The sequence below is a fragment of the Pan troglodytes genome, chromosome 21, assembly GCF_028858775.2.
Source record: "Pan troglodytes isolate AG18354 chromosome 21, NHGRI_mPanTro3-v2.0_pri, whole genome shotgun sequence".
NCBI lineage: Eukaryota > Metazoa > Chordata > Mammalia > Primates > Hominidae > Pan > Pan troglodytes.
The window spans coordinates 63693812-63707514 of record NC_072419.2 but is presented as its reverse complement, the minus strand read 5'-3'; the positions used below and the strand labels follow the sequence as shown (position 1 = coordinate 63707514).

Here is a 13703-nt window from a genome sequence, read left to right as displayed (position 1 = left end):
AGCTCTGCCAGCTACTCACTGTGTGACCCTGGGAAAACTCCCTGACTAGCCTGAGCCTCAGTGTCTGCATCTATAAAGTGGGTTGTTGTGTGGATTTGATGAGCCCATGCTGCTGAGTGGTGGGCACAGGGCCTGGCACAAGCCCAGTGCTGGATAAGTTCAGGCTTCTCTGCCCTGCCCACCCTGAGGATGAGGACTATAGCTCCCCACGCCCCTGGTTACCTTGCAGGCTTTTGCTGAACCTCAGCTTGAGATTCAGGACTGTGGCCTTCACGGGCCACACCTCCACCTAGGCCTGTGGGAGCCAAGCAGCCTTTGGTGACGTTCCGCTCTCCCGTGGTTCAGGAGGGCTTGTGCTTGCAAGCTGGGCAGAGGCTGTCCACACCGGCGCAGGGCGAGGCATCCCAAGGCACGCTGGCTGCTGGGGAGCACGGTCCTGCCACTGCGTGGGAGGGTAGGAACCCCAGGCTCAGCCCATTTCCCAGGAGCGAGGTTGTCAGGCCCAGGGAGGAGGAAGAAGAGGCAGCCCAGACTCATGCCTAGGACGCTCTGAGGCCAGGCCCTTATCCCAGAGACAGCTGCTTGGAAAGAAAAACAAATGAGAGAACAAGGATGGGGTTGGAGGTGATAGCTTAGATAGGGAGGTCCCAGAAGGCATCTCCAAGGCTGACATTTGAGTTAGGGTTCAGGGACAACAAGGAGAGAGTGACTCCCTCCATCTCTCTCTCTCTCTCTCTCAGGATCAGACAGGTGGCAGGGCCAGTTCGCCCTGGCCGTGGAGGCTGTGCAAGGAAGTGGGATTTAGTGGAGAGTCACAGAGGGCTTGTATTGTGTGATTGTGTGTGTGCTGGGAAACTGTGTTCTGAGTCACACGGTTGAAGACGGAGCGGGTTCCCATAGACAAGCGCCTGGACCCCAACCCCACCCCGCTGCAGGCTCAGGCCTATCGGAGAAACCCAGAAAGTCAGCAGAAGAGAGGGGCACAGACACCACCCACTGGAACCTCTGGAGCGTCTGGAGTGCGCACACACAGATGCAAGAGCAAATGACCAAACGCCAAGCCTCATTCGCTGGCTTTCATTTCTCAGCTGTGAAAAATAGAGAGCCGTGTTACGAAAAAATAAAAGCCTCCTGTCCTCCTACGACCATTAACACCTGGTCTCTTTCCTTCCACTTCTTTTTATACACATATGCAGATTATTTTAATAAATTAAAGGAAATAGTCACATTTTCCCCCCAACAGTCTTAATTTTATAATTTAGAAAAAAAAGATCTTTATTTTAATTTCTCTAAAAACGCCCCCGTCACTGGAGCAGGGAGCCAGCAGGAGGCACCCGGGAACCCTCTGAGTTGTTTCTGCTGCACCAGGCTCAGCTGTCTGGTGGGCCGGGCTGTGGGCGGAGGGTGGTTCACCCCATCATGATCTCCAGGCCACCGTGCACCCCAATGTGTACACCAGGACTTGAGGCGGGAGCAGGCAGGGCAACGGGGCTGATAAGCAGAGCCAGGCACTTATCGGCCCCTGCGGGAGGCCCAGGAGGTATCTGGAAGCCCAGGTGCCCACCCCAGGCTGTGCCCTATGCAACACCCAGCCTCGGGGCACGCTGGGCAGCTGCCCCTGTTATTCGCTCAGCATCTGGAGGGCTCCCAACCTCCTGCCCAGGGGGCTCCTGGTTGGATGTTTACATCTCTGGGGAACAAACACAAGTGTGACTCAGCAGCCAGGGCAGGGGTGGGGAGGACGCCCGGCTGGCTTTGGGTGAGGAAGGTGGAGGATGGGTGCGGTGGCCAGAACCCAGTCCTCAGGGTGCAGCGGCGTGTGGCTCCAGGTTCAGGATGCATGGGTCCAACCCCCAGCTCTGCCCTGGCCCTGCCACTGTCCAGCTCTCTGGCCTAGAGCAGGCGGCCAACTCTGCTCAGCTTTGGTTTTCCCATCTGTGAAATGGGCACAGTCAACTTCCCACAGGCTGCTGGGAGAGTTTAGGGAAATGACAGGTGTAAAGCCATGGCAGGTCTCCAATAAATGCCAGTTTTCATGCATTCTGGGGCTTTGAGGACAACCTCGGTTCCAGAGGTGGGGAGACTGAAGCAGGAGGGTTTGTCTTGTTGGACTGGCAGCATGGGTCCGTCATCCTCAGGCAGCACCCTGAAAAACAGCGGGTGGCCTTCCAGGAATCAGGGGTCTTCTCGAACCCACCCTCCATCGCTTCGCTTACCCTGCTGGCAGTGGGGGCTGAGGGCTCCCTGAGGGGCGCCTACTCCACACCAGGGCTGCACGGGGCACCTTACCTAACTCATCCCCTGTAATCCCGGCCACAGCCCTGGGAGGCGGGACCTTGGTTATTAACCCATTTCTAGGTGATGTAACCGTGGCTCAGTCACCTGAGGTGGCCGGAGCATCCGGGCTCAGTCAATCGCCTGAGGTGGCCCGAGCATCCAGCCCCTCCTGCTGCCCCTTGTTGGCCCTGCCTGCAGCTGGCCCAGGCTGGGGGTCTGCACCCCTGAAGGAGGCATGGGTGGGGCTTAGGAGACAGGACTGAGCCCTGGTCAAGGTGTTCCATGCAAGCTCCCCAGAGGCCACATAGCCAAAGACCAACAACACAGGCTTTGGAGGCAGACCAACCCGGGCCCAAAGCCTGGATGGGTCAGCTATTCCTCACCAGGCCACCTCCCCACTCTGAGCCTGTCTTCCCCTCTATAAAATGGAACCATGACTCCACTCCTCGTGGGAGGATGCTAAGGAGAAGGAACCAAGCCAGCACGCTGGAGCACATCAGAGGGCACCTCCTGGTGGCCCCAGGCCCAGCTCCCACTCAAGGACCATGAATGCGAAGGCACCTTGGGCCGCCAGTCCTGTAGGAACGTGGGCAGCCATGTCCGATGAGAACTGTTTGCCAAACTTCCAACACCTCACTGAGGCAGAAGCTCGAGCTGTCTTCCTGGAACTGCCCCTAAGGAACCAGGTGACCTCAGGCCATGTGCAGTGAGCGCTCTGAGCCTCGATTTCCCCCTGGGTGAAATGGGCATAAGGATAGACCCAGCGCACCCCACTGGTGTGAAGGTAAAGAGGTAACAGGCTTGGTCAATAACAGTCTCCATAAAGCACGTACGAATGGGACATGACTCTCATGGACTCAAAGCTTACTGCTGGAAGGACCTGAGGCAGAAACTGCAAGTTGTCTGCATAAGGACATTCCTGTGTCTTCCTTGGTAGCAGAAGGCTTTCTGTGTTCCAGGTAGCTATATCCCCGGCTAAACACCGACATTCCCCACCATCCCTTGCAGTTAAGTACGACCATGTGACTAAGTTCTGGCCAACGAAATGGAAGAGGAATGTTGTGTGCAACTTCTGGGAAGTCTCCTCGAGAAGTCTCAGCTTGAGATACTCTAGCCTTCCCCTTTCTTTCTTCTGCTGCCTGGCACTTGAACATGATGGCTGGAGCTCCAGCAGCCATCTTGGTCCCCGAGATGGTCTTAAGGAAGGAAGCCATGCATTGAAATGGTTCACTGGGATGATGGAAGGGGCCTAAGCTCCTGATGACTGTGGAGCTGTCATCCAAGCCCTGGACTGCCTGCTTCAGACTTATTTTACATGAGAAAAATAAATGCATTATAGGTAGCTAAGAACCACCCTAATTTTGGACTTTCTATTGCAGTTGCTGAACCTAATTCTAAGTAATGCCAGCCCTTTGAGGTTGTATATGTCCAGAGTCTTGGTTTCCAGGGACAAAAAAATCAAATCAAATAGGCTTAAGTAAAAGGGGGAAAGTATTAGCTCTCAAATTAAAAAGGTCCAGGATCTAACTTCAGGCATAGCTGGATCAAAGGCCCCCAGAGATGTCCCCAAGACCCTATCTCTGCTCCTCTCTCCTCCTCAGCTCTCCTTTCTCCTGGGCTGGCTTCCTTCTCAGGCAGCCTCTCCATAAGCACAAACTCCTCTCTGCCCCCAGCTGCTCCAGGCTTATCTGCTCCCAGCTTGGCTTCCTCAGCAGAGGGACAGCTTTCCTCCCCCAGGAGGACTGACTTGCATGGACCCACACTGGGTCACACGTCTATCCCTGAACCATTCTGAGGGTCCAGGGGAGTAGAATATGCTGACTATTTGAGCTGCAGAGCCAGGGGTAGAGGTGGCTCCATTGAACCACCTGGCCTGAGGGTGGTGCGGGGGCAGCTCCCTAAGGAAAAGCAGGTGCTGTCACCAGGAAGGGAGTGGATGCTGGGCCGGCAGGACCTGCAGGGCTACCCAGGGGTCAGCTCAATGCATGCAGGGAAGAAGGTGAGGTTCAAGGAGGATGGCAACCAGGCAAGCTCCCCACCAGGGCAGAGCAGAGCAAGCCAGGGCTGTGACATGGAGATGACCTCACCATTGTGTGGCTTCTTCTTGTGGGCCGCGGTGGCTGTGGTTCCCACACCTTGTCCCAGCCCAGTCCCTCTGTGATTACACCCCCAGAAGGGGAGTGACAGCCCAATGGCCTTGGAGAGCCCCTTTTTCCTCTCTGGGCCTCAGTTTGCTCAACTGGAAAGTGGCATGAAAATGGGGCTCTAAGGGAAGCACCTCTCACTCACCACTGCCCCTCCCCAGCAAGAAGTCTCCAAATCAATGCCATGGGGCGGGGTGGGGTCTCAGGCCCCTCTGGATCCTGCGTGCCTCTCCCAGCCCCCAGCTGGCTCACACAGCAGCCACGTGCCCCGGAAGTTGTGCTCAGCCTCTGCTCCCGGGCCTGGTCCTCTTGCCTGCTTGGAGGGTAACAGCTCAGAGGTGGACCAACCTGTGGGCAAAGCCCGGCTGGTGGGATGGCCCTGGCTGCACTGCTGAGGCTCTCTGGGCTTTGTCAACTCCTTGAAGAAGGGGAAGCAGGCGCTTCTCCAGGCCCCACAGGACTTGGGCACCCCACTCCCGGGGACGGTGAGTGCCTGGCCCACGCTGCCGTCGTTGAGGTCTCTCACGGCCGTCTCAGCTGGGTGTGCAAACCCCACAGGCAGCTGCTTCAGGAGGGGATCCCTGGAAGCACAGCAGGGGATCGAGGACCTGAGGCAGTGAAGAGAAGGGGGAGTCATGGACTCAGGGCACCAGCGCAGGGCACACACCCCAGAGTGACTGCCGAGGGCGGCAAGGGAGGGGCGTCTATCCCCTAACTGCCCTCTGGCCTGCTGAGGGCTGCCCTGGGGTGTTAGCTCCCCGGCCCTTCCTGCCTGCCTGTGCACTGGCCGAGCCTGGGCCAATGTCCAGACAGAAACCCTCTCGAGGACTAGGGGGCTGGCAATGAGCGGTCTTCCCCCGCGCCAAAGGACACTGGCAGCCAACATCTGCCGCCCAGCCAAGTGAGCGGCCAGGTACGGCAACTCCCTCACTGTGCCCGTCTCTTCTCACCCCGAGTCCTCCGGCCTGGACCTGCTCCACTTCCCTCTCTCCCAAGCCAATGAACCCTCAAAACCATGGCTGCTGCCCCCCGCAACACCCTCACTTGTTGTGGAGCCAAACGATGGGGGTGGGTCCCGTACTCTCACTCAACACATGTGTGCACATGTGTCTGGGTGCACACATGTGTGTATCTTTGTGTGGGTACATGGGGGTGTGTGTGCACGTCTATCTCCACATGTATATATGTGTGTGCACATCTGTGTGTGCACATCTGTGTGTGCCTTGAAGGTAATTTTGTGTGCAAGCGTGTCTCCGTGTGCATGTGCATGTACTGTGTGGGAGCCAGGGTGTGTACGTGTGTATGTGTGATGGTGTGTCTGAGTGTGTGTCTGTTTCTCTGTGTGCATGTATCTCTGAATACCATTGAGTGGGAGTGTGTGTGTAGCACATACATGTTTGTGCTAATGTGTCTGTGGATGCATGTCCATGTGGATATGTGTATCTACGCACAGGTATGCCTGTATCAGTGTGTGTGTGTGTGTCTATGTGTGCATATGGGGGTCTGGGATAATGTGTGTTAACGTGTGTACATACACAAACATACATCTGCATGCATGTGTGTATGACATCTGGCCCTCTGGGCACAGGCCTGTGCCGGCTGCTAGGAACACAGTGGGTAGGACAGAAAGTCCCTGCCTTGGGAGGACACTTGCGACCGTCTTGCACAGTGAGGCTCAAGGCCGGGGAGGACCTGGCTGGGCTCAGCCTGCACGTCTGGGCACACCCCGGCCACCTCAATCAGGCCCACGCCCTTCAGCTCCAGGCAAGCCCCTCTCACCGCATCTCTTGGGGGCCCAGGCAATGTGGGCTCCACTCCTAAGCATCTTAGTTCACTGGTCTGATAATGGGGATACCTGGAGGGTAACTGAGACCATCCACGAAAGTGCGTGGCACAGCGTGTGGACCTGAGTCAGTGGCCGCAGATGTTGGTGCTGCAGTGCTGGGGTTTACGACCCTTGTTGCCGGGGCTGGTGGCCGCGCTCTGCATCCCTGCTGCCCTCAGCCGGCCCCTCTCCCCACCCAACTCGGGTGACTTAGAAATTCCCTCTCCTGGGTTTGTCACTATCCAGAGCCTTCAATCCTGGGACCCAGGAGATGTTTTCAAGGCCTCAGGGCCTTCCCGAAGGCCTGTCCCAGAGGCTGCCACCAGCTGATAGTGACAGGAAACTTGCAGGCTGCGAGTGGCCTTCACGATAACCCTGGCAGTACCCGTAGCCCCCCTCCGTGGATCCCCAAGTTCTTATCAGCTGCAGCAAGTCTCCTCCTCCGGGCTGAAAGCCCCATGCTGCCCTCCCTGACCCCTCACAAGCGTTTGCAAACTGAGACAGTGGGAGGGAGGGGCCGGCCGGCAGGGCCTGGGAAGAAGTGCAGACCCCCACAGAATCCCTATCCCCTCCCTGCCGGAAACCTGTCAGTCTCCATCACCCTGGGGCATTGTTGTGTCTCCCCCAGCAGATGATAAACCCAAAGGGCAGCCCCGTCTGCTCTATCCCCAGCGCTTTGCGTGTGACCCAGCACACGTCTCGGGATGACACAGTGAGTGAGCAATTCAAGGAAGGAGTTGATGGATTTTCCAGCCCTGACACCTCCTCTATGAAGGCCTTGTGATTTCCCCAGCTCTGAGTTCCAGATGCTGGGACTATCCAGCCCCAGACCAAGGCTTCCCTCCCAACTCTACCCTAAGGGCAGCTGTCCTGGACACCTGCCATCGTCCTCTCAGGAACCCACATTCAGGGTCTTCTGGTGGCAACCCCCCTTCTCTTGGGGAACTGTCCTCCTATTCCACAGGGATCTGGTGGGGCTGCCAATCACAATCCACGTCCAGGCCCCTCCCCAGCCACAGCGCCAAGAAGTAACCCAAGCGCAGTCCTCTCCGGGTCTGAAGCTGATGCTGGATGATGCACGGCGGCTGGGACGCCAGGCCTCCCCTGCATTAGCGGGTGTGAAGAGGGGCTGCGTCTGTTCTGCTACTGAGGCTCAGCAGCCGGTGCAGGCCAGGCGCTCTATGCACGGCTGCCAGTGAAATTCTGGGCTCCTGAGCCAGGAGGGCGGGGCATGGGTGATGCCCACAGGCACGAGGGGAGCTCTGCGTTTTGAGAAAAATTAGACCAACATTTTCTTTAAAGAAAACAAGTTTTATTTTTATCATCAGAACATTCTAATAAAAATATTATTATGAGATTAGCTACCTTTATTCTCTGGGCCTTGACTCTGTCCCAGGCCTGCCCTGGAGCGCCTGCACGCTCAGCTCCCTGAGGTAGGTCCGGAGGGAGACCCCCCGCTGCCCCCCGTCCTCGGCCAGGATACCTCTCACCTCATGTCCCCTCCTCCAGACCCCCACAGCCCTGGATGCCCCATAGCAGCCCTGCCACGGCTGGCAGAACTGCCTCCACCCTCCACCAACCCCCAAGACAGGCAGGAACCGTCTCAGGCTGGCACACAGCAGGTGGTGCGGGGGTAGAGGGAAGAGGCGCACCCTTCTGCACTCAACCGCTCCAGCGGGCAGAGCTGAGGGCCCCTGCCCCCCTAGGCTGGCACCACCATGGTCTAGACCCCAAGTGGCCTGAATGCTGTGGATCACTTCCTTCTCCCCTTCCACAGTGTTTGGGGAGTTGGGGAGGAAGGGAAGGGAGAGGAGTGTCAACGTGGCAGTGACGGGGTCCTGAGACAACTCACTCTGCCACCCCGGCAGGCGGCAGCAGACAGTGGCCCGCACGGGCCTGAGGGGCCTCCTGTCTGTGGTGCCCATCCCACCGAGAGGATCCTGGCCCGCGAGCCGGCAGACACTTTATTATACAGAAACACTATCGTCGTCTCCACGGGCGGAACCAACAAAAGCAAGTCTCTCCAAGTCAAAAATAGGTTTTGGATTCTTGGTGGCGGCAGTATCCGCTGAAAAAATAGACTGAACTTCTGCAATTATCTTAGTAGCAAAACAATTACAAGAAAAAAGTTGCAACTTCAGTGCTATGACTGGAAAGGGGCCTTTGGCCGGCTGCCCCTGTTACCGGCGGCCCCTGTGCGCCTGGGAGCTCCTTCGGGCTTGAGGAAGCCGCCCACGTGCCCTGATGGAGAAAATGGGACTCCAACAGGAGGCCGTGTCCTCACACCTCAGACTGCGCTCACAGCTCGGGAGGATCAAGTTACAATAAACAGTCCATTAACTTCTTGCTCTCAGGTTTCCCTGGAGTCAGGCATCTCTGCACAGTCCAGGGCAGCCAGGGGCTGCAGAGGGTCTGTGACACCCCGCCACGATGCAGCGGTGGGGACACAAGCCTGAGGGAACCTGGAGTGTGGAGAGGCAGGAGAAGGTGCAAGGAGAGGCTGCCATGGTGTGCAAGGAACCTGGGATTGCATCTTTAAATAGCTCTCAGTCATTCTTAAAGTCCTCCCTCAAGACACAATGGGACCTAGATTAAAGAGAAGCCGTCTCTCCACTGTCCCAGGGTGCAGGCGGAATGCCTGAGCGGTCTTCGGAGGCACGGGTGCTGGTGGCACCTCACTGAAGCTCAGCCAGGCTGTCGCCAGCCCATCATGGCCTGGCAGCTCTGTCTGCTGTGAAGGTGACAATGCCACAGTCCTCGGGGCAGGAACGCCCCTCACTGCATCCTGTCAGGCTGCAGCTGCGGCGCCTGGTACTGCACGAAGGTGGTGCCCGCGGGGGCTGCGGCTGAGAGGGCCTGGGGCACGGCAGCCGGGTAGCTGTAGCCCACGAAGCTGGCAGCCGTGGCAGGCGAGGCGGCGTATGGGTACTGGTCATAGGTGGCCGGTGGGTACTGGGCGTAGGCCGGGCTGGCCGGCGTGTACTCAATGTAGGGCGAGGACAGCGACGGGACAGGGGCGGCTGGGATCACCACGCTGGGCTGCACGATGGCTGGTGGGTAGATGTAGTGCGGGGTCAGCCTGTGGGGCCAAGCAGAGCGGGTTAGGGCCAGAACGGAGTTGGGGAATACAGCTGGGAGAACAGTGGGGTACACGATGCGTGCCGCCCCCCACCCCGAGCCCCGACTTTCCTCATCGGTCAGATGGGCACAGAAACAGCACCTGGCCAGATGCTGCCGCCTCAAGGCCTTCGCACTGACTGTCTGCACTAACCACCAGGCTCCCTCCTCCACTCCATGTCTCCTTCTCAGCAAGGCCTTCCCAGACTGCACCCCCGCATCCCAGCCCTACACCCCACATCCCCGGGGCTGGTGCAAAAATAAAAATCTTGAATGGTTGTTTTCAAATGATTGAGAATTTGAAGCCAAGACGGCAGAGCATGTGATCAAGAGCAGGGCCCGGTACGAATGTCCTGGTTGCATGTCTGGGAGGCCAGCCCTGTCCCCCTTCCCTGCTCATCTCCCTGACACCCACCACCCACCAAGTGACACTGCACACTCGGCTCATGTACACGCCTGCTCTCCCAGCCAACACCCGCTCCTCACAGGGTTTTTTTTTTTTTTTTTGAGACAGAGTCTCGCTCTGTTGCCCAGGCTGGAGTGCAGTGGCGGGATCTCGGCTCACTGCAAGCTCCACCACCGGGGTTCACGCCATTCTCCTGCCTCAGCCTCCTGAGTAGCTGGGACTACAGGTGCCCGCCACCACGCCCGGCTAATTTTTTTGTATTTTTAGTAGAGATGAGGTTTCACCGTGTTAGCCAGGATGGTCCCGATCTCCTGACCTCATGATCCGCGCACCTCGGCCTCCCAAAGTGCTGGGATTACAGGCGTGAGCCACCGTGCCCAGCACTCACAGGGTTTCTTTCTGTCCCTGCCAGCATGGACTCTGGCCTGCAGCAGCTCCGTGAGGATGTGAGAGTGACTGCGTGAATGCTGGAGCAAAGGAGTCCAATGGCGGTGACCACAGAGATGATGGCGCCAACAGCTGCCATACTCGCCAGCGCCCACGCTGGGGGGAGACCCGTACTGTGACTGGGTGCGTCACCCCGTCGGCTTGGTCTTCCCATCATGAGGCCCATTTCACACACGGGGCCAGGTGACTTGCCCAAGGTCCTACAGCTGATGAGGTGGACGGGCCAGGAGTCAGCCGGCCTCAGAGCTGTGCTCTTAACCCTACCTGGGCAGGCCACTGTGGAAACGCATTGAGGCCAACACTTCCTGCCTGCTGTGGGCTGGCCATACAACAGCATGCCCAGCCCTCAGCACAGGGGGAAATGAGGCTCAGGGAGGCAGCTCTCCTGGCGTGTGCCTGCTCTGCCAACCAGCTGCTCGGTGGCCTGGGGCAAGCCGCTAAGCCTCAGTTTCCCGTCTGCAACAGAACAGCCACCTCAGCGGCATCAGAAGCTGCTGCAGAGTCCGAGGCATGGAGTGGTCTTCCAGGGCACGGCACTGTGCCCTGGGCATCAGTATCTCCTCTGCCTTGCATGCCTGCGTGTTACACAGACCAGGCCCGCCTGGGGGGTGACTTGGAACCTCAGCTTCCTTCTGCACCTGTAGGCAGGGGCCCCCCTCAAGGGAAGCAGCTCTGGAGAAAAAGTACAACATCCTTCCCTGCATTCTCCTGCGTTTGGCAGGGACAGAAACTGGGCAGCTTTCTGGAGCGCGGTTTGGCAACATGTGGGCACTGAAAACATGGTGCTCCCTCCCCAGAGCCAGGGACCCTCAGTGTCAGAGAGAAGCCCTGCGAGCTCCCTCCCCAGAGCCAGAGACCCTCAGTGTCAGAGAGGAGCCCTGCGAGCTCCCTCCCCAGAGCCAGGGACCCTCAGTGTCAGAGAGGAGCCCTGCGAGCTCCCTCCCCAGAGCCAGGGACCCTCAGTGTCAGAGAGGAGCCCTGCGAGCTCCCTCCCCAGAGCCAGGGACCCTCAGGGTCAGAGAGGAGCCCTGCGAGCTCCCTCCCCAGAGCCAGGGACCCTCAGGGTCAGAGAGGAGCCCTGCGAGCTCCCTCCCCAGAGCCAGGGACCCTCAGGGTCAGAAAGGAGCCCTGGCTTCCAGCACAAAGGCAGGTGCACTCAGTGGATCCTGCAGCCCTACAGCAACGGTGGGAACCAGGAAAACCTGGACGACAGGGCCTCTTGCTCCCCCCACCCCATCTGGGAAGTTTCTACACTGCGTCACCCTCTCTACTACTGTTTACCTTCCAAGGTTGAGCCATCCTAGTGGCTGCTGTGGCCACACCTGCAGCCTACACGGCCAGCCCTCCACAGCATCTGTCCAGAGGCCCAGGCAGCTCCTGCCAGGAACCCCGCAGCGGTGCCTCCTGTCCCTCTCCCAAGGTTAGAAGCCTCTGCTGTCCACCCTGCATCCTCCATGGGAACAAGAGCCTTGCGCGGAGCCAGGCCTGGGTTTGAATTCTGACTCTCGAGCTGTGACGCCTTTCTCACATATCTGCCAGGATGCAGAGAGGAGCAGACCACAGAGCCCCTGCCCTCGAGGGGCTTAGCTTCTAGGATGGGAGAGGCACCACAATGCACCAACCCATAAACCAGAGTCGGGGGCTCAGGGGAAGTCAAGACAGCAGAGGGCTGTGATGTGTGGACAGCGATGGGGGAAAGGCCAGGGGGGCTTCCTGAAGGAGGGGATGCCTGCAGAGACCTCACGATGAGGCAGAGCTGGCCACAGGGGAGCAGCATGGCGGTACAAGGGCGGAGGCAGGCGCCAGTCTGAGCGTCTGAAGAGTGGATGAGGGCAGCCGGCAGCCTCTGTGCACAACCCTCTCGTGGCACCTCCACCATGGGGGCGGCCGGGCCTGCTGACCCCTGGCTTCCACTGCACACCCAGCTCCACCCTGGTGCCGGCCCATGCCCCACAGCGCCTCAATCCCTCGCATCCTCCCCACCTGGGCCTGGCACCTGCCAATGCCTCTGCCTGGAGCCCTTAACCTGGCGAGGCCCAACCCCACATGGAGGCCAGCCCCTCACCTCGCTACGCTGCCCGACGCCCCACTGGATGGCGTTCTGTCAGAGAGATGGCTCTGTCTGGACCCCCAGCTCTCTGCCAGGACCAGGCCTGTAGGAGGCACTGGGCACATGGTGCTGACGGAACAAAGGCCCGGTGGGTGGCACAGACCCCACTGAGAAAGATGAGGAGCTCTGGCCAGCGGAGGCAGGGGGCCCCAGAAGGGTCTCGGAGGCCTCCCTCGGGAAGGGGGCGAGTGGAGACACAGCAAGGACTGTCTTGGGGCTGTGCCCAGCAGGCTGTCCCTGGCATCATCAGTGCCCCCCCGACCCAGCTCTCAGAACCTCGAAAACATTCCTTAGTTGGAGGCTATGGAAGCTTTGAACCCACACACCTTCTCCAAACATGGGCAGTGATGCCCCTGCCTCAGACACCTCCCCGCAAGGTTTTGCTAAAAATGTGGATCCCATGCAGACTGCAAAGGCAGATGGGGCCCAGGAATGTGCAAGAACAGGCCCCGGGGTCCTGATCCACAGCTGCACTCAAGAACCGCTGCCCAGACCAGGGACACAGAACACAAGTGCCTGGGGCTGTGGGGCAGCTGGGTTCCGGCCACACTCACCTCGAGGGCTGCGTCATTTCTATCGGGTTCTGATGCCCCACATCATTGGGGCCAGAGCGCTGCCTTGGCCACCAAGGAGCTGCCCTACTCAGGGACACTCAAACACAAGCGTGGGTGAGCAATGTTTAGGCTGGGGAGGAAGGCGGGGCTCTCCTGTTTCCTGACCCTTGCAGACACTGCATGTCGGTATCTACTCATCTTTCTGTACGTAAAGGGCCTGGGATAACTTACGAAGCATTTTCAAAGCCACGGAAGGCTGGGCGCAGTGGCTCACGCCTGTAATCCCAGCACTTTGGGAGGCTGGGGCGGGCAGATCACGAGGTCAAGAGTTCAGGACCAGCCTAGCCAACATGGTGAAGCCCTGTTTCTACTAAAAATACAAAAATTAGCCAGGTGTGGTGGCGGGAGCCTGTAATCCCAGTTACTCGGGAGGCTGAGGTAGGAGAATCGCTTGAAACCAGAAGGTGGAGGTTGTGGTGAGCCGAGATCGTGCCACTGCACTCCAGCCTGGGTGAAAGAGCAAAACTCTGTCTCAAAAAAAAAGCCACAGAAAAGATGCTAGTGTTAGCCCATCTCCCAGAGAGGAAATCCGAGGCTCAGAGAGGCCCCAAGCGACTTGCCCCATCGCAGAGCAAGGGACTGGTACAGTGGGGCCTGCTGCTGGTAGCTGTGCCTGCAAGGACTGGCTGGGGCCCCAGGTTCAGCTCAAAATAAAAGGAAGGCACAGCAGGGGCCACACCTCAAGGCCCAAGGGGGAGTGAGAACACCGGCTGAAGTTAAGGTAGAAGCAGCCACGAAGCCCCGCCAGGCAGGAGCTGGGTTC

At 58.7% G+C, this 13703-nt stretch overlaps 1 protein-coding gene across 3 annotated transcripts in view; it reads right to left on the bottom strand.

Moving 5' to 3' along the window:
- Positions 1 to 7536: 7536 nt before the first annotated feature.
- The window catches only part of RBM38 (RNA binding motif protein 38), an 18095-nt gene continuing 11928 nt past the window's right edge, over positions 7537 to 13703 (bottom strand). For all 3 annotated transcript variants that reach the window (XM_024352220.3, XM_024352221.3, XM_024352222.3), the window contains one exon: positions 7537 to 9325. In XM_024352220.3, coding sequence (XP_024207988.2) covers positions 9022 to 9325 — 304 coding nt within the window. In that variant the 3' untranslated portion in view covers positions 7537 to 9021. The remainder of the gene's footprint in view (positions 9326 to 13703) is intronic.